At 48.3% G+C, this 25,559-nt stretch overlaps 1 protein-coding gene across 1 annotated transcript in view; it reads left to right on the top strand.

Annotated features, from left to right (window-relative positions):
- DOCK2 (dedicator of cytokinesis 2) overlaps positions 1-24,284 on the top strand; it is a 412,654-nt gene extending 388,370 nt beyond the window's left edge. Inside the window, exons 43-52 of the mRNA XM_060094549.1 lie at positions 457-541; positions 1,283-1,369; positions 7,365-7,541; positions 9,194-9,277; positions 17,510-17,647; positions 19,504-19,631; positions 20,539-20,704; positions 21,740-21,860; positions 23,205-23,347; positions 24,222-24,284. Coding sequence (XP_059950532.1) covers positions 457-541; positions 1,283-1,369; positions 7,365-7,541; positions 9,194-9,277; positions 17,510-17,647; positions 19,504-19,631; positions 20,539-20,704; positions 21,740-21,860; positions 23,205-23,347; positions 24,222-24,284 — 1,192 coding nt within the window. The remainder of the gene's footprint in view (positions 1-456; positions 542-1,282; positions 1,370-7,364; positions 7,542-9,193; positions 9,278-17,509; positions 17,648-19,503; positions 19,632-20,538; positions 20,705-21,739; positions 21,861-23,204; positions 23,348-24,221) is intronic.
- Positions 24,285-25,559: the final 1,275 nt, after the last annotated feature.

Raw genomic sequence — 25,559 nt, 5'->3', positions numbered from 1 at the left:
TCGGTCAGGCACCCTCGGGCAGGGGATGACCACCATACAGCTAGCAACATGCTCTGCTGGTCCTGATGTTAGAACCGCCCTAGAGGTTCAAGGGAGAGTGATTTGGGGGATGGCTGGGACACCTAAAGAGATCCTTGGAAGATACCCCTGAGACATTAGCCTAGGACCTTAGATGTATCCAGACCCTTCATTGAGATCACAAGAAACACTAACCCAGGCACCACTATGTGCATTAATGATAGAATTCCAACTTTGGGGGTACCCTAAGGGGTGCTGTGTTCTCATGAGGGCATAAGACCGACTAGCTTCTAAATCATCTTACAAGGAAAGCCTGGATTTAAATGTTGCAGCGAGGACTCTTCCAGACCTGGAGTTTACTGTAGTGGGCCTCCCTGGACAGTACAGGGTCAGGTCAGGTTTTGCCATCAGGAGCCTCAGCCTCTTCCTGTCTTGCAGCTTTTATAAGTCCAACTACGTGCAGAAGTTCCACTACTCCCGGCCAGTGCGCAGGGGGACCGTTGACCCTGAGAATGAGTTTGCCGTAAGTATCTCCCCTCCCCTACCCTTTGGCAGCCTTGATCATTGCCCAGGGCCTCCTTTACCAACCAGAGCCTGCACCTGCCAGAATCAGAATTGGGAGGGCATCTGATCCAAAGCCAAAGGAAAGAACACTAACTTCCATTGGTACGATAACACCCATTCTCCAGGCTCTTCCGTTGGGTTTGTTTTCTCATTTCTTGATTGAGCCTCTCCACTCTCAATATATGACCCAGGCCTGGCGTGAGATGCACCTTTCAACCACAGGGAGTTCACAGTCCCCAGTGCCACTGTGTGTTTCCCAGCCAGGACCTACCTGTCTTCTATTCCTGAGGGCCGAGGCTGGCACGAGGAGACAGCTCCAAGTCTCTCTCAGCTCTTTCCCTTGGACTGTGATTCTTTGCACTGGGGGAGTCACTGCCCCTTGAAGAGTCTGATGAACACCGTAGACCTCCCCCCAGAAAATGCAGGTGGATGCATTCAATATTCAATATGCATTCAAACTTCTGCTATTCAGAGACCCAGGTTAAAACTTACTGGACCTAAATCCAGGGAAAACTTAAACTTCACCTTGGGAAAGAATTCTTCAGGGTAAGGTGGGAGCGTATTTCTGAGTCTTGTCATTTTTATTCTGATTCCGGGTGGATAGGAGGCCTGGGGGCCTGGCTGGGTTCCCACCAAACTCTGATGGTCAGGTTTCATGTGTGTTGCTTTCCTGCCCTTGTCACCCCTGCCCACGGGATAGTCGATGTGGATCGAGAGGACCTCCTTTGTGACCGCGTACAAGCTTCCGGGCATCCTGCGCTGGTTTGAGGTGACTCACATGTCCCAGGTGAGTCTGTGGGGCTCAGGAGGCTTCTGAGACTGGAAAAAGGGAAATGCTTTTGTTCAAAGCCACTGTAGGAGTCCAGGAACTCTGGTGCAGGAAGGGACCTAAGGCAGCATCCAGTTTACCTGCTTTGAATTTGTTTTTTTTAAGCATCAGATAACGTTTTTCCCTGCAAATGAAAGGTACCATAAATCCGGTAATAAAGCTGATGAATGGGGAGCTTCTGTGGTTGGGCGCAGGGGGAGGAAGAGGGCCTGGAATTCAATCGACACAACCACCCTCTCATATCCTCCCCTCCCAACAGCCCTTTGGGGACCCCTCTGCAGAATCTCACTATGAATCCATCTTATACTTGGATAAACTGAAGCTCAGAGAAAGGAAATTACACAGAGGCAAAGCTCTGGCTAGAATGCAAGTATTTGAACTCCATGGTGCAGATAGCATGTATTTTGCTTCTCAGCACACTTCAGGGTCTCCGTGTCCTCAAACAGCTGGGGATCTTGCAGCCCTCAGGATGCAAAGGACAATCCGGTGACATCTGAGAAGCAGGGACCTATTCAGGATGTCTTATTCACTTATTCATTCAACAAATATTTAATGAGTACCTAACACATGTCAAGCACCTAGAGATTCTGCAATGAAGCTTACATTCTAGTGGCAAAGACGCACTAAAAAGCCTCAGAAAATATATACTATGTCAGGTGGAGATAACCACTATGGAGAAAAATAAAAGAGAAAGGTGATGAAGGAGTCGTGGGTCTTTTAAGTAGGATGGTCATGGAAAGCCTTCCTGCTAAATGGCTTTTGATCAGAGGCCTGGAGGAAGTGAGGACGTGGTCCTTGCAGATCCCGAAGAGAAGGACATTGTAGCAGAGGAAATAGCAAGTGCAAGGGCCCTGGGACAGAACAGGCTTATGTCTGAATCAGAACAAGTGAGGGGGGAGGAGCAGTAGTCTGATAGCAGGTCATATAGGACCTTGTAGGCACCATAAGGACCTGGGCTTTTCCACTGGGTGAATTTGAGTCACAAGCAGAGGAGGGACACTGTCTGACTGATGTTTTCAAGCTACTGTATGATCAACATTGAGACCATCCCCCTTCAGCCCTTTAAGGGCCCCCAGCAGCCAGGTGGTCCTCCAGTCTCCTTTTCACAGTCATGGCGTAGACCTTAGGGGACATATAATAACGATGATGACATCAACAGACATTACTGAGCATGTGCCAGACGGTTCATATGCATGACCTCATTTAAACCCCTCAACAATGCTGTGAGGTAGATATTATTATTTTTCCGTTTTACAGATGAGGAAGCCGAGTGAGTTAGTGGGTTGCTCAAGGTTAGTAAAAGAGGTGAGGTTTGACTATAACCTCTCATACCAGGCACCTGGATGGACCCACTCTCTCCTCTTTCCTTAACATGTCCCCAGCCCACCCCAATAATTAGTGCCCTGGAGAGGAATAAACTACTCATGCCCTTTATTCATGGGACACATCGGTGCATGATAAGCTTGGATAAGTGTCCCAGGTGCTGTGTCAAGGACTTTGTAACATTATCCTGTTTAATCCCACAAAACCGTGTGAAGTACATCATATTATGAATCCCATTTTTGAGGTGAGAAATCAGAAACTTTCTACTAAGCCGTAGTCTCTACCCATTGGCCCTGGCTGTGCCCTTTCCTCTGGTGGTGCTCAATAAGGTGCCTTTCCACCTTAGCTGTCCCCACGGGACTGTAGGCAAACTGAAGGAATTCCCGCCTGCACTCTCTGAACGCTCCATCTCCCGCCATGGTATCTTGCCTCCTAATAGACTACATAATTTGCCTGTGTGTTTATTTTTAATATCTAGAATTTTAAATATAATAACATTATAATATAAGCTCCACTAGACTGTGAGCTCCAGGAAGACAGATTTTTGTCCATTTTGTTCCCTGCCATATCTCTGAGTGCAAGGAATAGTCCTAGACACATAATTGGTGTTCAAGAATAGTTATTAAGGGACTTCCCTGATGGTGCAGTGGTTGAGAATCTGCCTGCCAGTGCAGGGGACACGGGTTCGATCCCTGGTCCAGGAAGATCCCACATGCCATGGTACAGCTAAGCCGGTGCGCCACAACTACTGAGGCTGTGCCCTAGAGCCCACGAGCCACAACTACTGAGCCTGTGTGCCACAACTACTGAAGCCCGCGTGCCTAGAGACTGTGCTCCGCAACAAGAGAAGCCACTGCAATGAGAAGCCCACGCACTGCAACAAAGGGTAGCCCCCACTCGCCACAACTAGAGAAAGCCCACTCACAGCAACGAAGACCCAACGCAGCCAAAAATAAATAAATAAATTTATATTAAAAAAATAATAGTTATTAAGTAAATCCCTCAACCAATCACTCAGTTAATATGCAGAAGCCCATAATATATGAAGTGCTTACCTTGTTTTATGAACTCAGGATTCTGAAATTAGGAAAGAAATAGTCAACATTTTTGTTTCACTTCTTTTATCCTGATACCCTCTGATAGAAGGGATTGGGAAAACCTCCAAAAAGTTGACCAGAGTGACTTTATCTCTGATAGCCTCCCTCATTGGAGTTACCAAGAATTTCAGGATGTCTCAGACACAGAAGTTTCATGGGTGCTGAGTGAATTCCTCTCCAAGCATTTGTTTTTGTGGTATAGAATTTGTATCTTGTTCTTGGTTGTTTCTTTTATGAATTGTCATGACTACAGTACTGTTTGTACAGAGAGGTGTTTTCTGATGGGATTCAAGTGTAAGTTCTGCTTATTGAGGGTCCTTTCCTTTTTCTTGACCCTGAGAATATGTAATCTTTACAAGAAGTCCTGAGCTGGGGGTCAGAGAACCAAATTCAACTTGGTTATTAACAAGCTGTATGATGTTGGACAAACACAGTGTACCTCTGGCCTTAGTTTTCATCATCTGTAAAATAGACATGAAAAAACTATGGAATTTCAGAGCTGAAAGACACTCTGAAGGTCATTTAATCCAAGAGCTACAAATTCCAATACCTTCAGAGCCCAGGAGGATAACTGTAAATATGTTAACTCGTCCCATTAAGACAACGGGGAGTGGTAGAAGCTGTGGCATACTCCTTCCAGCTGAATTAGTTTTTTAAAAAATTAGAACTTATGTGCTGGCTAAATGACAGACCCAGGCCCAGTTTGGCCTACACACCTCCAATGTGCAACCCCATTCCTAGTCCTTGTCCATTTAAATTATTTTGCATATGAGAAAACTGAAGCTCAAAGATGGGACTTGAACTGCCAAAGTGATCAGTGGTAGAAGTAGGTTGTAATAATAATGTCTATCTTACGCAGTTCAGAGGTTTCCTAAGAGGATTTATGAAGGTGATAATGTGGGAGACGCCTTTGAGGAATATGAAACACCACTCGATTGCAAGGGATTATCACCACTTTCCCGAGTGCCTTTAAAATTGTTTCCAAAGTACAGTTATTCCTCAGCATCTGAGGGTGTTGGTTCTAGGAGCCTCCTCGGATACCAAAATCTGCAGTTGTTTAAGTCCCTTACATAAAAGGGCGTAAGTACAGTGAATACAGTTGGGCCTCTGTATCAGTGGTTGGTTGAATTTGAGGTTGGTTAAATCCAAGGATGCAAAACCCAAGGGTATGGAGGGCTGACTGTATTTTCCAGGATAATTCATTTTCCCTGCACAGCAAGCTGGGCAAGGGCTATACACCTGTGCTGCCGGTAAGGAAAATGAGGCTCAGCTTAGGAAAGAGACCAGAGATTTGAGGGCTTGACCAAGTCCTAACTACCAGTGCATGGCAAGTTTGGTAGCAGAGTGTGGTCTGTATGTGGGAGAGAAGCTCGCCTTTGGAATTCGGACACTGGCGCTCTCTCCCCAGCGCTGCCCCATCTACCCTTAGGTGAAGGACTTACCTGTTGTTGGGGGAATTGAATGAGAGCACGTGTGGGACACACCCAGCATGGGCTGGCCCAGAGGAGGCAGTCCACAAATGGCGCCATCTCTTTTACCGTGATCAGTGCTTTTATAACTGTTACCAGCTCCAGACCTCCAGGTCTTCCACCAAATATGTAACCCCTATCGCTCTGCCCTGAGAGTGACGTACTTATCTACACAAAGGTCCAGAGGTGAGAATCCAAAGGAGTGTTCGTTCTCATTCTCCGTCCTGTTGTCTGTAACGAGGTTAAAGATGTAGGGATACAAAAGTAGCTTCAGAAATGAGAAAGAAAGCCAATCAACAGGACTTTCCATTTTTAATAACTCACCGTAAAGCATGAGTCTCTCAGACAGGCTATTATTGAAATCCAGGTGTGGTACTGGGCTCAGTCCAAGTGGTTGTGATAGATTTTCCTTTAGAACTCAGTCTAGACCTCAGCTTGGAGAAGCCCCTGCAGGGTTGGTCTGTGTGCTTGACAGAAACTGCACCATGAGTTGCAGCTTGTGGAACATGGGCTGCCACCTCTACCAGGCCGAGCAGCCTTCCCTCCCAGCTCTGTGTGTGTGTGTGTGTGTGTGTGTGTGTGATACGGAAAGAGGATGACATTGTGTATCACTGTGTCTTGTATCACAGAGAGAGAGAGAGAGGAGAGGGCCTACTCCCAGGGCCTTCTCACTGCAGAGACAGCCATTTTCAAAAATGTCCAGAAACAAGGAAGGGGGGCGAGGAGGCTAAGATTTCACAGGGATTTAAGGAAATGGTTTAAGAAGATGACCAAGAGCATGGCTGTAGAGGCTGGTTCTCCCCTTCACATATACTCAGCAGTTAAAAATAACTAGCAGGTGCACTTTTTAAAGAACTCTGCTGTAAGTCAAGTGTCATATTATCTCAACTAATCTTTGCTAAGTCAAGTGTCATATTATCTCAACTAATCTTTGCTATGTCCCCACTGAAGCAGGCCCTGTAGCACCACCACTGAACAGATGGTAACACTTAGGGTTCCCTCCATGAAGTTTTCCCGGATTACTTCACCCTTCCCTCCAGCCCCACCCACCCTGCCAGGGAGGCTTCCCTTCTCAGGACAGCGGCTAGTCCCTGTCCTGACACCTACAAGAGTTAATAACAATAACTACCAGTTACTTTTTGAAGTAGGTTTTCTTATCCTCATTTTACCAGTAAGTCAACTGAGGCTCAGAAAGTTTAGGAAACTTGCCCAAGATCACACAGAAAAAATGGCTGAGATTTGCACTCATTTTTATTTGCTTAGTTTAGTTCAGGTGTCAGGAAACTATGGCCTATGAGCCAGAGCCCACCTGCGCCTAATTTGTAAATAGTTTTATTGGAACCACCATGCTCATTGATTTACATATTGCCTGTAACTGATTTCTTCCTACAATAACAGAGTTGTTGCCACAAACAACAACACAACATCTGGCCCTTGTACAGAAAAAGTTTGCAGACTTCTTGCTTAGTGTTTTACTCTCGATCCCATGCTCTTGGGAACCACTGTTATGCCAGTTAGCACCTGATGGCCCTGTGTTTATCTTGCTTTCTAAGAGGTGTTGAAGATGTGGTTAGTTTATCTTCCCAACTAAACCGAATCTACCTTGGATCAGTGACCCCTCATATAACAAGTCTTGGGACCTACTGTGAGCCAGGCCAGGTGATCACATCGTCAGCTGCTCTCATCCCTCCAGCTAAGTGCTCACACATAGTAGGTGCAGAACCAATACCAGATGGGTTGAATTGGAGCATCCTTCACCAGGTAATAAGAAGAAAAACCCTCCCTGGAGCACACCCAGCCTCTGAAACCCCAGCGAGTGCCTGACACTTCCTGCCTTCATCTCCCCAGGGAGATCCCTCTCTTGCTAAGCACAAATTCAGCCTGTCTCTCCCCAGACAGCCAACAACCCCCAGGGCTCAGTAATTACCACAAGAGCCTGCTACAGCCCCTTGGGGAGCATTGTCTCATTTGAATTCCAACCCCAAATGAACGCAATACCAATAATTTTATCTGTTTTTAAAGCGACCTGCTGAGGCCCTTTCTTGGTGATCTCGTTTTCAACAGACCACAATTAGCCCTCTGGAGAACGCCATCGAAACCATGTCCGTGGCCAACGAGAAGATCCTGATGATGATAAACCAGTACCAGAGTGACGAGAGCCTCCCGATCAACCCACTCTCCATGCTCCTGAACGGAATCGTGGACCCTGCTGTCATGGGAGGGTTCGCCAAGTATGAGACGGTGAGGGCTCCCCTCTCCAGGCCCTGGTGGGGACAGAGCAGCAGCAGGAGGGCCCAGAGCAGACACAGCTGTGTGCCACGCCTCTTACTGTGGCTGTTTGTCCCTCAAAAGGGCACTTCAGCTTGTTTGGACCTCATACACCTTCCAGAGTTTCTATAGCCTCACTCTCATCTCCTTCCCACCCTCAATGCCGTGCTCTGTCAGGGGTCATAGAGGTCCCTTATCCCACTGGGCACATCGAGATACCTCTGTCAAGAGGAGGCTCTGGGATGTCCACGAGCCAGACCATAAAAGTCAAGTGCCACAAATCAAAGTACATGCTACTTGTGTAAAGCCATCTCTTCTATAGATGATGGAAATGACCTCCAGAAATGGGAAGGAATGAAACATGGAATCTGTGAAAATACAGAAGGGATGGGAGATCGACTCTCAAGTGAGAGTTATAATCTAGATATTCAGGTCACAAGGACCCTCCAGAAATCCCCACACATTTCAGCCACAGATTTCATTTCTGAGGCTCCTGGTGTCTGTGGCAAAAAGGGAAAAGCCATCAGTTATTGAGTCACATTTTCCACTGGGGGAAAATAATTACTCAATAAGGAGACATAACTTTTCCGAGAGCTGAAATAGAATAGAAAGTCCTTATTTGGCTTTCACCTGGGCCATACGTTAATGGGACGCTGAGGGAAAAATGGACTCTTCATTCTCATAAATCTCACGATGGACTCTTTATTATCTTTTCTATGTCATCCATTGATGTAAAACTAGGAATACACGGGGCTTCCCTGGTGGTGCGGTGGTTGGGAGTCCGCCTGCCGATGCAGGGGACGCGGGTTCGTGCCCTGGTCTGGGAGGATCCCACATGCCGCGGAGCGGCTGGGCCCGTGAGCCATGGCCGCTGAGCCTGCGCGTCCGGAGCCTGTGCTCTGCAACGGGAGTGGCCACAACAGTGAGAGGCCCGCGTACCGCAAAAAAACCAAAAAAACCAAAAAAACCCTAGGAATACGGCACAATAGTATAACTCATGGACAGTAGTTCCAGTTAGTCCTTCCAGCTACCCTTGGACACCCCGTGGAGTCGTCCATTGGTAATCCTTTGTTCAGCCTTGAGGGGTGATATGTTTGTATATATGTGCACACACTGAGAACAGGAGCCGAGAAGGAGCTGGGGCTGCCAACGTCACACACGATGAGGGAGGTGAGCTGGGAAGCCCACCAGGTGAACTTCCTTACTGAGTTTTCTCGCCTGGGACGGTGCCTTGACTGTGCAGCAGAATCCCCGGCAGGGCTTCTTCACACACAGCTGCCTCCACCCCACCTCCGACCCCAGAGGTTCTGATTCAGCATGTCCGGGTAGGGCCTGAGAATTTGCATCTCTGGCAAGTTCCCAGGTGATGCTGCTGCTGCAGGTCCAGAGACCCCTCTTCAAGAACAATTTCCCTGGGGTCCGTGACCCTTTCCCAGTGGATACCGATCTGAGCCCCGGGAGGAGGAAACGTCAGTCCCTACACGTCCCTGACTGTTGCCCATCCACGTAGGAAAGGCCTCATTGCTGCCCCTGTCAAGTGGAACCCTCTCCCGGTGCCAGAGAGGTGGGTCGTGGGGTCCACAGCAAAGGACCAGGAAACCCCCAACGTCTGTTTGTCCTGCTAGGCCTTCTTCACTGAAGAGTACGCCAGGGACCACCCTGAGGACCAGGACAAGCTGAGCTGCCTCAAGGACCTGATTGCGTGGCAGGTAAAGCAGAGGTGGACTGGGGGTAGGCCAGCCCTGTGTCCGTCCTTTCCCCTCCCCGGTTCGCCTGCCCTCTGCTAGCCTCTGGCTGGTATGGCCGACTTTCATACTGCTCTCCTGCCCTCTGGCTTTTGGCCTTTCTTCTGACTCTGTCTTCACCTGAGCAGGTGCATTGTGGAAGCGGGATTTGGGGCACTGCACCCTTGGGGTGCTGCACTGGCTCTGGGCAGTGATGCTATGCTGCGTGTTGCTAAGACTGCCCTGTTGGATGTTGAATTCAGGAGGTGGCCTCTCCCAGGGGGACTGACGTGAAAGCCAGGGTCCCGCGCGCCTCCCACCGCCTCCCACCACACCCAGCACCCGCCAGTCGGATAATGGAAGACTTCGGCCCCTACCCTACCTCCCCTCCTACTAAGGCTGACCCAGTTTGTTGCAGACAGTGCTCAGATGGATATCAGGTTTCAAAAATAATCGAGGCCTCGGTTTGGTTGGTTTTCAGGCAAAGGGTCTGCACCCTGCACAAGCTGCTCAGCCCTCCGGAGCCCAGCCCGGCACCTGGGAAGGACTGTCCTTCCCGCCTGCTTCCTCCTGCTCTCTGCTTACCTGCCCTCTCCTTGCATCCTTGTCCCTTCCCTCCACGATCTCCTTCTCTCTGACTGCTGCTGTGCATGCGTCTCCGTCTTCCTCCTCTCCTCAGAAGTGCTTTGCTTCTCCCCGTCCCCTCTCTGACCTTGGCCTGTCTCTGCTGCCCCCCTCACACCTCCCTCCTGGCTCTGCTTCCCTCATCTCTCTCCACTGCCCTCCCTCCTGCTCTGCTTTTTCTCTGGCTCCCTCTCCCGTGTTTTCTCTCCTTCCTGCCCTCTCCTGCTCTCTGCCACCCGCTAGAGAAGAAACGATCCACAGACCCCTCGCCCAGAGGCATTCACAGGACCAGCCTCCTGGTCTAGGCCTGCAGCAGCCCCTCCTCAAACATCTCCCTGCTTTCCACGGACCACCCAGCACCCAGGACGCAGGGTGGGCTCTGGAGGGTGCGCTGGAGGGAGGCTGGGGAGGCGAGCAGGACAGCAGGGGGCAGCGTCTGCAGCTGCTGGCCCTCCCTCCTCCCTTGTTGCCAGTCCCAGTGCAAAGAAAAGCGAGCTACTGCGGTAGGGAGTTTTTGTTACTCTAGGGGAATTAGGGAGTGAGAAGCATTGGGTGCAGCCTCTTTTCTTAAAATAAGGATTCCTAATTCAGGTCCTTCTCTGCCTCTGCCAATTTATGCAAAGTGAGGCCTTAAAAATAAAACGCCAGGCGCTGCACAGATACACTCTCCTGAATGCATTTTGTGAGTGTGGAATTTTCTCTCCCTTCTTACCTTGTGCCACCTGTGACACCCAGACATCCCCAAGAGCCCCAGCCTTCCGAGGTCATCGTGTCCTTTAATACTCAAATAATGATACTCCCCCTCCCCCTCCCCCTCCCCAGCTTGGGAAGCAGGAAGACTCAGCTTTGGTTGGTTTCCTTCCTCAACTCTTTCTGGGGTGCCCCAGGGAGGGCTAACATGTCACACAAATGTGTTTGCTTGCTGGGTGTCATTCTCAATCCATATCACTGTCCTGGGCCTCTCTACTGCGCATGTCTTATCACCTGGTAATGGACTCTCTGGGCTGTATTCACTGCACCCAAAGCATGGACCAGACTGTGTGGCCTCAGAGCACAGCTGATACCAGGCTGTGCCTACTAAGGAAATTCTTCCAAAGTCTTGCAGTTAATAGAGGGGCACCCCAAGCAAAGAAAGGAGACTTTGAAAGCATGTATTTGATGTTACAGCTTCTAAGAGCCTGCAAAGGGGATTGCCTTGGGCTGCATTCCTCCCACTCAGAGTCCAGCATCCTAAGTACTCAAAAGATGCTGCCCTGCTCAGGGTGAAGGTGACCTTTTTTACTTTACCCACAGCAGATTAGCTCTTCCATTTTACTCCATTCATTCTTGCAACTTATATATATTTGAGTCCCAACTGTGTACCAGGCCACAGAAATAAAGCGCTGGATCAAACTGTGGGCCCGCTCCCTCCCTGCCTTCTTGGAGCGTAATTATAGATTGGATCTTGGTTTGCCAAAGCCAGATTCACTTTGGATTTTCTCAAAACACGAGACCCTTAGATTTCAAAGGGAGATGGACTTGCACCGCTAGCAACCCCACAGAAGCTAGAAGTGCAAAGTACATTATGTGTTCAAGATTTCATGGATTTCAAGAGTGATCGCTTCTTAATTTTTTTCTTTGTAAAGATTTTCTCTCTATTTATTGGCATGGAAAGATGTCTACAGTACATTCTTCTTGTAAACATTTCACGAAATATTACATACAGAGAACTACACCTAACAAAAATACACAGCACACTGAGTTGTCAGAGTGTACACTTATGTGGCCACCACCAGATGAAGAAGCAGAATTCCTCTAGCACCCAGAAGCCTCTCTTGTGCCTTCTTTTAGTCATTGCCAGCCCTCCCCCAGGTTGACCCCTCTCCTGCTTTTACAGTAACCATTTACTTGCTTTTTAAAAATACTTTTTAACCACCCAAGCACTCTGCTAAACACTATAGTTTACTTTTGCTTGTTTCTGACCTATATATAAATGGAATCACACAGTGTGCATTCTTTTGTGTCTAACTTATTTTGTTTATTGTTATGTTTTAAAATTGATTTATTTTGTTGTACATAGCAATCATTTATTCATTTTCATTGATGTATAATAGTCTATGCAGCTGGACTGTATAACTGTGCCAAAACATATTTATTTCTTTTTCAACTGGTGGAGATTTGGGTTGATTTCAGTTTGAGGGTATTACAAGTCATGCTGTTCTGAACATTTTTGTGTGTGTCTTTTTGGCACACACGTGCACAAATTCTGTTGGATGTATACCTAGGTGTGGAATGGCTCAGTTATAGTATGTTAGAATATCTGGCTTTAACAGATAACTGCCAAACTTCTATCACTATAGATTAGTTTTGTCAGTTCTTGAACGTCATAAAAGTGGTATTATACAGTATGTGTTACTGTGTGTCTGGCTTCTTCTTTTCACTGTAATGCCTTTGTGATTCATCCAGGCTTTTACATGCAAGAGAAGTTTTTCTTTTTTTGTTCTAAGTGTTATCCATTGTGTGACTATACAATATACCAATAATATACCAATGTATTTATCCATTCTCCTGTTGATGGTGAGTTGTTTTCAGGTTTTGGATAGTGTGGAAAGAGTTGTATGAACATTCTTGTTCATGTTTTTTGATGGGCATAAGCGCTCAGTGTCCTCACTATCTATCTAGTAGTGGGAGTGCTGGGTCATACGTTTATCTTTAGTCTTACTGGATACCAAGAAGCAGTTTTCCAAAGTGGCTGAGCCAATTTACACTCCCACCAAGAACGTCTGTGAGTCTGGGTTGCTCCACATTCTCGCTGACGCATGATACTGTGAGTCTTTAATTTTAGTCTTTCTGGTGGTTGTGAGGTGGTATCTCAGTTTAATTTTAATTTGCATTTCCTTTGCGAGCAGCGGTGTTCATCGCCTTTTCATGTGTTTATTGGCTAATTGAATAACCTTTCTGTGAAACGTTTGTTCAGATCTTTTACTTATTTTATTAACTGAATTGTCTTTTTATTAATAATTCATAGGAGTTTATATATATTCTAGATATGAGTCCTCTGTCAAATATATGTATTGCAAATATCTTCATTCAGTCTGTGGCTTGTCTGTTTACTTTCTAATGGTGTATTTTTGAAGAACAGAAGTTTGTAATTTTAATGAGGCCCAATTTATCAATTTTTTTTAATGATTATTACTTTTGTCTTCACTTTATGAAATCTCTGGCTATCCCAAGATCATGACGATATTTCCTGTGTTTTATTGGGAAGTTTCATTGTTTTGTCCTATACTCTTAAGTATATGATCCATTTTGACTGACATGAAGTAAGGGGTAAATTATTTTTCTATACAGATTTCTAATTATTCCAGCACCATTTGTTGAAAAGACTATTACTTCTCCCAACTTTGCCATAAAGTGATCATATAGATGTCAGTCTATTTCTGGACTTCCTACTCTATTCCATTGGTCTGTTTGTCCAATGCCATACTGTTCCTAATTACTGTAGCTTTATAGTAACTCTTGAGATCTGATAGTGACAGTACTGCAATTTTTTTTTCAAATTTGTCTTGGTCCTTCTAGTCCTTTGTATTTCCATATAAATTTTTAAATCAGCTTGCCAATTTTCACACACCCCCAAAACACATTGAGATTTTGAATAGGAATATATTAGGCATGTAGATTAATTTAGGAAGAATTTCTGTTTTAATGATAATTGATTCTTCCAGTACATGAATATGGAATCTCTCTCCCTTTCTTTAGTTCTTTAATTTCACTCAGCAAAGTTTTGTAGTTTTCACTGGGAAGGTCTTTCACAAATTTTATTAGATTTGTTTTAAGGTATTTGATATTTTTAACTATTATAAATGGTATTTTTTAAATTTCTCTTTTTGTTTGTCACTATCATCACAATTTTTTTTTTTTTTTTTGGTATGTTCACCTTGTATCCAGCAACCTTACTAAATTCACTTAATAAGTCAAATTGTTTGTACATTCTTTTGGATGTTCTACAGACAAACATATCATCTGCTAATATAAAAAGTTTTACTTCTTCTGTTCCAATCTTATGCTGTTTACTTATTGTTCTTCCCTCATTGCACTGATGAGTATAAGAAGAGAGAGAGTACATAGACATCAGGGCTAGAGTCAGTATTTCACAGAGTGGGATGTTTTAAAGATGATGTCCCATTCTATGCCTAGTTTGCTAGTTTATCATGAATGGGTTTTTAATTTGTCAAAGGCCTTTTATGCATCTATTGAGATACTCATATTGTTTTTCTTCATTATTATGCTAATTCAGTGAATTATATTAGTTGATTTTGGACTATCAAACCAACCTTGCATGTATGACATAAATCCCACTTAGTCATAATGTATTATCATTTTTATATATTTCTGGATTCTATTTGAAAATATGCTCCTCAAGATTTTTGTGTCTATGCTCAAAAGAGATATTAACCTATAATTTTCCTTTTTTATAATATCCTTGTTCAATTCTTGTAACAAAGTTACTCTGGTCTCAAAAAGTGGGTTGAAAATTACTCCCTATTTAAAAATTTTTTAAGAGTTTGTATAAAGTTGGCATTTATTTATCCCTTAAATGTTTGCTAAAATTTGTCTCTGAAGCCATATGGGCCAGGAATATTTTAAAGTATGTATTTAATTTAATAGTTTTCAGATTTCCTATTTCTTTCGGCCCCTTTTTGGTAAGTTGTATTTTTCTAGCAATTTGTCCATTTTATCTAAATATTAAATTTATTGACATAAACTTTTTTATAATATCTTCTTATGATCTTTTATAATGCTTGTACTTCCTATAGTGATACTCCTTTTTAAATTCTGATATTGGTTATTGGTACCTTCTATTTTTTTTATTAGCCCTTTAAGGTGTTTATCAATGTTTTTGTCTTTTCAAAGAACCAACTTTTGGATTTGTCAATCCTCTGTGTTGTCAGTTTGTTTTCTTTTTCATTCATGTCCACTCTTACTTTTATTATTTCCTTCCTTTTACTCTCTTTGGGTTTAGTTTGCTATTCTTCTACTAATATCTTGAGATGGATACTTAGCTAATTGATTTTCTGTCTTTTCTAATATGTAAAACTAAAGCTATACATTTATCTTCCATTAGCAACTTTATATCTCACTAGTTTTTATATGTAGTATTTCCATTATCATTCCCTTCTCTCTTTTTTAATAAATTTATTTATTTATTTATTTATTTTTGGCTGTGCTGCGTCTTCATTGCTGCGCACGAGCTTTCTCTAGTTGTGAGCGGGATCTACTCTCTCATTGCGGTGGCTTCTCTTGTTGCGGAACGCGGGCTCTGGGCACTCGAGCTTCAGTAGTTGTGGCTCACAGGCTCTAGAGCGCAGGCTCAGTAGTTGTGGCGCATGGGCTTAGTTGCTCCGTGGCATGTAGGATCTTCCTGGACCAGGGCTCAAACCTATGTCCCCTGCATTGGCAGGCGATTTCTTAACCACTGTGCCACCAGGGAAGTCCCATTCCTTTCTTCTTTTTTTAATTTATTAATCTATTAATTTATGGCTGCGTTGGGTCTTCGTTTCTGTGCGAGGGCTTTCTCTAGTTGTGGCAAGTGGGGGCCACTCCTCATCACAGTGCACGGACCTCTCTCTATCGCAGCCTCTCTTGTTGCGGAGCACAGGCTCCAGACGCTCAGGCTCAGTAACTGTGGCTCACGGGCCCAGTTGCTCCGCAGCATGTGGGATCTTCCCAGACCAGGTCTCAAACCCGTGTCCCCTGCATTGGCAGGCAGATTCTCAACCACTGCGCCACCAGGGAAGCCCCTTTTCTTTTTTAAATAAAATCTTTGTCTTGTTTCATGGATAGAAAATTTTTTCTTTTTCTATATATTAGTTATTTTAAAAAATATAAAGTTTTCTTAAGTTCTCTTCATTCTCTGTTTCTTCCACGTTAGTACATTTGTTCTTTTCTTCCTCTCTCCCTTTCTCCCTTCCTCCCTCCCTCCCTTTTTGCTTTTCTTCCTATCTGTTGGTTCTGATCTCTGTCTTTCACACTGGAGAATTTCCTTCAATGCCTGGTGATCCTTGGCAGTCTGTCCATAGTAAAGAGTGGGGCACTAAAAAAGCTGAATGAATTTCTGTGCACGTGAGAGAAGGTATTGTCACCTGGATGGCATTACATATGGTAACTGAGTGATCCACAGACGTCTGTATAACGTGCACTATTCACTTTCTCCAGAACAGACCCTTGAAGCTATTGCATAGGAAGGTCCCCCTGACTCCTGCACTGCTGGCAATCTGGGGACTGGAAAGTGGAGGTCTCACTGTCTACTAATGTGCAGACTTTCCCTCAACCCCCTATTTCCTGTTTGGTTCCTCATCCCTGCCCTCTGTTGCGCCTGGTACCCCTCAGCCCATAGCTGTTTGTTCTAATTGTTCTAGAGGATAAGCTCCTGCTTCTTGGGGCAATGGGAAAATATGACACTTGGCTACCAGGTAAAGCAGTAAGGACCTGGCTATCTAACTGCTCCTGTCACAGAATTTCAACCCATCCCTCTGTTTTCAGCCTCTCAACTCACTCTAGCTTTTCTAGGATACCTGGTGCCTCTAATCCCTGAGCCCCTCCTGGCTTCCCAGAGGCAGATTGGCCTCTTACCACCAACTCCTCCTCTGCCCTGGAAGGTCAGTTACCATCCACCTTCCACCTGATGTATCGTGGGCCAAGTTCACAGATGTCTCCTAGTCTCACGGAATTTCAGTTTCTCCTTCACTTTGTCATTTTGGGGAGCCCTCCAAGAGAAGGAGGCAGAAATGTCTTTATGTCACCATCATGGAAACATTTTTTTCTTCAAAATGATCTGTAATCTACTCTTTGCAGCCCTCATTATGTTTCCCTGAGGCCACACGACGAACTTCCTCAGCTGTTGCTGCTCATCGTAGCCACCGTGGCTTGGCTACTGTCCTCGTATCTACCATTTAGCCAGTGTTTATTGACCTCCTCTGTTGATAAATAAGAGCTTAACTGTCTCACATCAATTATCTCTTCCCCTCTCATCTTCCCAAGGCTTTTCACATCACTTTTTTTAAAACTCCCTATTGGCTGGTTAACTCCACGCTGTTAACATTTGGGTATCTTTTCTTCAGCAACCACATGAGGTCATATCACTGGATCTCCTGTGTTGTGAGACCAGGCTGTGCCCACTCCTCCTTCTCTATTCAGCCCTTCCCTTCTCCTGTCTCCCAGCCTCTGACAATCATACTTTCCCTTTTGCATTGCCAAGAACTTCTTGGGCAAGGCTTTAAGTCAAAGCAAGTCCTCTCCTCTGGTCTCACACTCTGCCCCTCAGTAGATTCTGTAAGGTACAGACTTTCCCTAACACGTGGCTTCTCATGGGGGTGGGGGGTGTCCAGCCCTCCTGTGGGGCAAGGGCAGCTGGAGGTCTTTCTCCTAGAGGTCTTGTTTTCAGAGCAAACCCCAAGGATGCAGCTTTCCCATTTCTCAGGGTTGGTGACCCCACTTGAAGGTTTCCAAGACCCTAAAGCCCTCAACAAATTCTCAGCAGGCAGACTTGCTTCCACCACCTCCGTGGGGCCAGGTGGCCAACCTTCGGCTCATCATTTACCACCTTCTCTCCAGATACCCTTCCTGGGAGCTGGGATTAAGATCCACGAGAAAAGGGTGTCAGAAAACCTGCGGCCCTTCCACGACCGGATGGAGGAATGTTTCAAGAACCTGAAAGTGAAGGTGGAGAAGGAGTATGGTGTCAGAGAGATGGTACTGGTGGTCCCTGTGGCTGGGAGGGGTGGGGCAGGGAGGAGGGTGAGATTGGAGCCGAGGAACCTGCCCTTGAGGAGAAGGGCCTGAGAGCCGGCAGTGCCAGGGCCCATCCAGGGAACCTCTCTGGAAACTTGGTCCCTCAAAAGCCACCCCAGATAAATACCAGTTACAGATTGAGGCCTTAGCACTCAAGGGACCGTGCTAATAATAAAAGCATTATTGATGAAGCACCTGTTATGTGCCAGTCTAATCTAAGCACTTAGGTCATTTCGTCTTCACAACAAGCCTGGGAGTGATTTTTAACCCCTTGTGTCTCTTCTGGAGGTTCCTAGGTGTAAGTGACTTGCCAGAGGCTACATGACAAGTGAGTGCAGGTCACTGCCCCTGGCTCTGTTGGCCTGCAAAGCCAGCGCTGTGGGCCACTCATAAGCTCCGTGTCCTCAAGAGGCCATAAGTCTGGTGCTCACGAGACGTCTTCTTTATCCTCTTCCCCAGAAAGTAGCATCATAAAACGTCAAGGCTGAATGGTCCTTCAGAGGCCATCTGGCACAACCCTCTGATTTTACAGATGGGAAAACTGAGGCCCAGAGACGAGAAGTGAGTTAATGAAAGCATGGAGGTGAACTCAGGTCTCTTTATCTTCTGGCACAACAGTTTTTCCATGAGACAGGCTGCCTCTTCCAGCACTCCATGTGTGACACCCCAATGCAGTTCTCACCCAGAGTTAGGTGACATTGCATAGGTTAAGGGCAAAGTCCTCCACAAGACTCTCCTCACTTCAGACACCAGGGTTCCCAGGCCACCTGCACCTCTGACCAACTGTTTACAAATTTGGAGATTCCCACCACCCCTTCAGGTCTGATAATTTCACAGAAGTCAAGGAGTCGGCCCTCCCTCCAGATCCATGAGTTCCCCATTCACAGATTCAACCAATGGAGGATCAGAAATACTTGGGGAAGAAAATCGAGAAAGTTCCAAAAAGCAAAACTTGAATTTGCTGTGCTGGCAACTATTTACCTCACATTTACATTATAGTTACAACTATTTACATAGCATTTACATTGTATTAGGTATTATAAGTAATCTAGAGAGGATTTAAATTACACTGGAGGATATGTATAGGCTGCATGCAAATACAAGCCACTTTATGTAAGGGACTTGAGCATCGCTGGATTTTGGTATCCTCGGAGGTCCTAGATCCTGAAGGATGACTGTACTTACAGTTTTATTATCAAGGAAACGAATCAGGCCCAGCCAAATGAAGAGAAGCATAGGGTGAGGTCTGGGAGGGTCCCAAACACACAGCTTCTGTGTCCTCAGGACAAGTCACCATATCTATCCTACTGGCACATCCATGTGTGATTACCAGCCAGGAAAGCTCACCTTAGCCTAAGCATCTGGAGTGTTAATTGGGGTTTATAGGCATGATTGAATGAATCGTTGGCCCCGTGGCTGACATCAGTCTCCAGCCCCCCTTCCTCCCCAGAGGCGGAGCTGATATTATCTGGCCCAGAGTCCCAGCCCTGTAATCACAAGGTTGGTCTTTCTGGCCAGCCCCCATCCTGAGTCTTCCCATCAGTGTAAAGGGGCCACCATGAAAAACAAAGACACTCCTACCAGTGGGGAAATCACAAGGATTTAGACCTCACCTCCCAGGACCCAGGAATAAAGGCCTGACAAATCCTTTGTTAAACAGCTGTGCGTAACCTCGCCGGCCGGGAAGTGTTTGCTCTGCCCTACACAGGGGCAGGAGGAAGGCAGCAGTAATGCGGAGGCCACGTCACCCCATCCGCCCCCCACCCCGCCTTGACATCAGACCTGGCTTCTAACCACACCCTCCTCCCCGCCCACAGCCCGACTTCGAGGACAGGCGAGTGGGCCGGCCCCGGTCCATGCTGCGCTCCTACAGGCAGATGTCCATCATCTCCATGACTTCCACGAACTCTGACTGCAGCACGCCCAGCAGAGTCACCTCCGAGAGGTCAGTCCCCACCCCGGGCAGCCCCCTGCACCCCTGCACCAGCCCGGCCCTCAGCAAAGCCTCGCTGCTTGCCCTTCTGCCCTTGGCCGTCCTTCTACATCTCCGGGCCCTTCTGTTTGAAAGCCCTTCCCCACCTGGCACCTCATTAAAACCCTCACAACTACCCTGTGCGGCTTAGTGCCGTTGTTAGGGGGTGAGTCGAGGCCCAGAGAGGTGTGGTGGCTTTTCCTGAGGACCCAGCAGGGCACCGCACGGCCCACAGGCTCCCCGTCCAGCCACCTCCATCAGCCAGCCTGAGCTCCTCATCTTCTTGCCTCTGCCGGGGCTCCCGTCCCCACCAACTCCCCATCCCAGAGCTCCTCCTCCTGTACCTACCTCTGTATACCTCTGTCGGGGTTCCCCTCCTCGGCCAAGAAGAGCCTCTCCGCTTCCACTTTCTTGGAGCCATCTGCGCGACCCGGCTCGACTCAACTAATGTAATAGCAGATCCTGTGATGGAGAACTCTCTCTGGGAGAATGTGCTAAGGGGTCCTTGACCTCATCTCTTGGCTACTCTGCAAGGTTGCTGCCAACACCCCCATTTACTGAAAAGGAAATCGTGGCTCAGAGAGGTTGAGTGATTTGCCCCAAGTCATTCGGCTAAAAAGTGGCATAGATTTGAATCCAGATCCATAATTTTAACCAGTTGTCTCTTCCTATCACCAGTCTTATGGCTCACCGCCTTCAATTTTATTTTACCCTGTATTTTGAGTGTTTGCAAATTAAGCAAGTGGCTCCCCAAACTCTGCCAGGTGAGCTGATCTACCCCCCAACCCCGTGGTGACAGCTCCGTCAGCCTGGGTCCCCGCAAGACAGTTCCACTGAAGCTCTAACTGCGGGTTTTACTGCTGTCCCTCTTGCCATTCAGCTTCGACCAGGAATTAGCACCTCCCAAGGCTCCCAAAGTGGAACAAGAGGAGCCGATCTTCCTAGGGAGCACTCTGCCAGAGGTCAAGCTGCGGCGGTCCAAGAAGAGGAGCAAGAGAAGCAGTGTGGTGTTCGCGGACGAGAAGGCCACGGCAGACCTGAAGCGGGTGAGTGGCCAAGGCAGCATCCCCTCTGACACCATCAGCAGATCTCCACTGCATGCCCGGCACACTGCCTGGGGCTCCGAGACGTGGACCGCTCAAGCCTCACCCTCACAGTGAAGTGGGGTTACCGAGGTGGCCTCTCAGGGGCAGGGAGGTGAAGTGATTGCTGGCGCCCCTGCAGCCTGGATGCGACAGAGTGGGATATGACCCAGGCTGTCACTGTGTGCTTTCTACCATCGCACAGGACTCTGAGGCTGGGGAGAGGCTTCCCAGTCCACCACTGAGCGGGAGAGCCGCCCTCCCAGGGCTGGGCCAGGTGTTTCCACCTCGGCCCTCTATCCCCACCCCAGGGCCATTCTAACCACGGACATCTCAGACTCTGCTAAGCTCTTCCAGTGGACCGGGAGCCCAGCTGGGGATGCAGAGATGAAATTCTCACTGCCCTGACTTTAAGAGTTACTGTCTTATAAACGAATAACTATTTAATATTGAGACTTGGTACCAGACAGTCCTGGATTCAACCCCAGCTTCCCCCTGAAAGAGAGGTTTCTTGAAAGCATTCTGGGAGCCTGGAAGCGGGAGAGGGATTTACTCTCCTGGGAAGGGAGGGCTGCCGGATGAAAGGGCAAGGGCCCAGCTGAGATGCAAAAGAATCCCCCACAAACTTCCCAGTAGGCCTCAGAGGCTCTTCTTTTCAGGGGGGAAGGCTAGAAACAAGACTGTGCTTCACAATTCTAGGGGGCATCATTCACACAGTCTAAATGTATGCCCCCCCCGCCCCGCCCCACATACACACAGCAGAGTTGTATAGTATACAACCTGTGCAACCATGCATGGCACTCTGGCATAAAGTGACACAAAACAGAATAAATGAACTTGGGGCTGGGTCCATAGAAGCCATGGCAAACCCTTATCGCTGACTTTTCAGGGCCTAGAACTGCCTCATGCTAAGCCTCTGTGGTGGTGTGTGTGTGTGTGTGTGTGTGTGTGTGTGTGTGTGTGTGTGTATGCACATGTGGGCGTGATATATTCATCCAGCTTTCCAGGAAGCACGAGTTCATGAGTGATACCAACCTTTCGGAGCATGTGGCTGTCGCCCCCAGGGCATCCGTCCTCTCTCAGATGAGTTTCGCCAGCCAGTCCATGCCCACCATCCCAGGTATGCACCCTGCCACCACCAGCACGGGGGGTATAGAGGTGTCTGGGGGTGGAGGAGGGTGGGAACCCTATCTACATAGCAAAGTGAGCTAAGCACCATGGGGGTAAGAGGCTCCGCTCACGGCCCCCCTGTCCTCTGAGCTCTCCCCACACCCACCCACTTCTGTGGCCCCACCAGGGCTGGGGTGGAGGGCTGCTATCACTCTGGAGCTCAGGACCCACTGGGAATGTGGTATGTCCCACCAGGTGGTCCTGGGTTCTCAGTTAGCCAGGCCCTCCAGGGATCGGGAGTCTGCCCCTGGTAAATCTCTCAGCCTGTGTTTCCCTCTGGGGCCTGGAGGGCTATTTCCGGAACTTACAGAAATTGCTGCCACATCTTACAGTTGCAGAGTGTTTGATGCACAGATACTTCCATTTCCCCCATCACTCATTCATTGTCCGCTGAGGAGGGCTGCAGCTTACAGATGACCTTTGCTAATTCACAGAGGGGGACCTGGGGCTCTAACTGGGGATGTAGCCTGCCCAAGAGGGCTCCATCTGGCACGTGGCAAGTCTCTAGTGTCCACCACTCTGTGCTTGGTGACAAATGTTCCTCCTTCATTGTTTCATTTAAGCCTCAGCACAAACCTATGAAGTAGATCATGTGACCAGCCCCATGGTATGGATGAGGAAACTGAGGCACTGAGAATGTCAATCTCCTGACTGTCCCAGCCACTAAGTAGTGGGGGCCCCTGGAACTGTACCCCTAACCACTGCCCAGCCTCCCCAGGCAGGACACCCCCATGCGGCCGTTTCACTCTTGTCCTCGCAGCAGGCCTCACAATGCCCTTGAGGTCTGTGCTCTTACCCCCAGGTACCCAAAGTCAAAACCGAGGGTCAGAGTCGTCTGTGTGACTCTGAGCTGGGGGCCATAATCACCAGATGACACCTTGGTTGGAGATGCTCTCCTCCCGGGACCTCTGGGTTCTCCATGTTGGAAGACAAGAGTGAGCCCACACGACCTCCCCGACCTGGGCAAAAGGCCCTGTTCCCTGAGGAAGTCAGGGCCCCAGTGGCCAGGGCCTTCCCCCACCGTGGACCCGTGTTTCCAGCCCAGAAGCCCTTGGAGGAGGCCTCGATCAGGTCCCGTTGCAGGCTGCTGTGTGCGGGGCTGGGCAGGCCTCAGTGCAGTGGACGGACAGGCTCGACAGTCCCGGCACGGCAGCACTCGGGCCTCCCGCCTCCTGCCTGGCCCCCCGCCTGTTCTCCCTGAAGGCTATCTCTGTCCCCCGCGTGTCTCCCATCTGCCCCCCGAAGTCACCCTCTCTCCGCCCACCGCTCACGGCGGCTCTCGGCTCTCCCGCAGCCCTCACGCTCTCCGTGGCCGGCGTGCCCGCGACGGAAGAGGCCACCTCATCCCCCCGCTTCAGCCAGACCTTCCTCCCTCTGTCAGAAGGCGACAAGAAGACGCTCAAGCGGAAGAAAGTAAATCAGTTCTTCAAGACGATGGTGAGCTCCCAGACAGTGCAAGGAAGGGGGGGGGGGGGTGGGGAGGAGGAAGGGAAGACGGGGAGGCGGAGAGAGGAGAAAATGGGGGCGTGTGTGTATATGCGCGTGTGCACGGTGTGGTCACCCTCAGGGAGGTATGGGCAGGGCCCCCTAGGGTGGGGACGGTGGCCAGAAATGCCCAGAGTGCAGTTCTCCTCTTGGTCCCCAGGTGGCTGCCCTGAGCAGGATGGACCCCAGCTGGGCTGCAGGAATGTGCCAGAGGGGTGTGCAGGGGCCCTGGGACCTGAGAAACCATAGCTGTCCTTTGCTGCACCTGGGCAGCTAAAAGTGCTTTTTAATTCTTTTGGAAGAACTTTCCTATTCAACTTATATTACAGAATCCTACTATTTAAAAGTTTTGTTTCCAAGCCCTGACTTCTCAAGTCCCGTCTCCTATTGTTACTTGTCGGTCTTTGCTCAAGATGAAGGTACCACTGACCTTCACCACCTTGATCCTCAGGGTGCTATTAAAGCAGAACTCTGCTGCCGTAATAACTGCAAGTTCACCGTGAGCGTGCAGTGAGTCAGGCACCATGCTAAGTCCTTTCCAAACATGATCCCATTTGACCTTCCACTGTGAGGATTTTATCAGGCTCACAGAGTTAGGTAAGCAACTTGCCCCGTGCCACGGTCCACGAAACAGCAAAGCCTGTGTTCTAACCACTGCATGGCACAGCCTTTCTGGTCACATCAATCAGAGTCATGGCAGCTCAGGCTCACTGGGTTAAGGGAGGGGTCAGCTCAGCGGCCCTTGTGAGTGGGACAGGAAGCCCCTCTTTGGGCTCACGAGAACCCCATTTGGGGTTGTGTCTCTTTATCCTCTTCTCCCACGCAGCTGGCTGGCAAACCTGCCGAAGAAGGCAAGCAGACCTCCGACCTAGTGTCCACCGACCTGTGAGATGCTGCTGGCCAGGGCTGCACCTGGGGAGACAAGGATGGGAGTTTCCAGAAGAGGAGACACACAGCGGGACATTGATGCCTCTAAGAGTGGGGAGACTATGCATCGGTTGCCTGCACTCAGACAGAGGGAATGGGCTGACCTAAGCCCCAGAACTGTCAGCGGTGACAGACCCAGTATCACCAGGGCCAGTGACCCAGGTGCTGGATGACGATGCCCCATCTGGATTCTTAGCCCCACGAGGATCCATCAAGAATGCCTTCTCCCAGGATGCTCTCCCAGCATCCTGGGCACACCTTTTTATAGCCCAGTTTCTTAGGTATAAGGAGCTATATTTTTGTATCATTTTCTAAGCTTAACAGAAAAGCTTTTTTTTTTTTTTTTTTTCTGCCGTACGCGGGCCTGTCACTGTTCTGGCCCCTCCCGTTGTGGAGCACAGGCTCCGGACGCGCAGGCTCAGCGGCCATGGCTCACGGGCCCAGCCGCTCCGCGGCATGTGGGATCTTCCCGGACCGGGGCACAAACCTGTGTCCCCTGCATCGGCAGGTGGACTCCCAACCACTGTGCCACCAGGGAAGCCCCCCAGAAAAGCTTTTAAATATTCTTTTATTTTATTTTTGGTTAACAGTTTTGTACTTTACATTTTTTAATACAACCAACCCATCTTTTTCTAGCTGATCATCTCCAAAGTGTTGCTATTTCTTACAATAAAAACGATTCCGTGGCTCAAGCAAGCCTCATTGCATAATTCCATCAGCTGAATCCCTAAGGCCTAGGACTGGACAGGTTGCTCCTGGGGATGGTCGGGAGGACAGGCAGGCCCAGGGCCTCCAGTGATGTTAAGAAACCTGGCTCCAGCCCATCCCAGTGCAAATGCGCCCACCTTGTTCGCGCCACCCCCACGAATCTTCTCTGCGACTTCAGTTCGTTTAAATATTCGTTTTAATTTGGGTTAACAGTTTCGTACTTTACATTATTTCCCAGATGAAGACACCGAGGCACAGAGGCACGACGTGAGCTAAGATCAGACACGTGATACCTGGAAAGGCTGGGATCAAACTGGCAGGAGCTGGACAGGAAACTTGGCTTTAACTCTGTGCTGCCTCTTGCACGCCTTCACGCACGGGCTGTCTATCGCCTTTGTCCGCCCCAGTCTCTTCCTGTAGCCACCACGCCCCCTCACCAAGCCCCAGCCCTGTTGCCCGGTCCAGCTTCCACTCTCTCCTCAACAGTCCAGTGAGTTCTGTTTCGGTGGTAGTTGGGGCTTTGGCTGCA

This window comes from Mesoplodon densirostris, chromosome 3 (genome assembly GCF_025265405.1).
Source record: "Mesoplodon densirostris isolate mMesDen1 chromosome 3, mMesDen1 primary haplotype, whole genome shotgun sequence".
NCBI classification, from domain to species: Eukaryota; Metazoa; Chordata; class Mammalia; order Artiodactyla; family Ziphiidae; genus Mesoplodon; species Mesoplodon densirostris.
The sequence above is the reverse complement of the archived record's forward strand: the minus strand, read 5'-3'. Positions and strand labels throughout refer to the sequence as shown.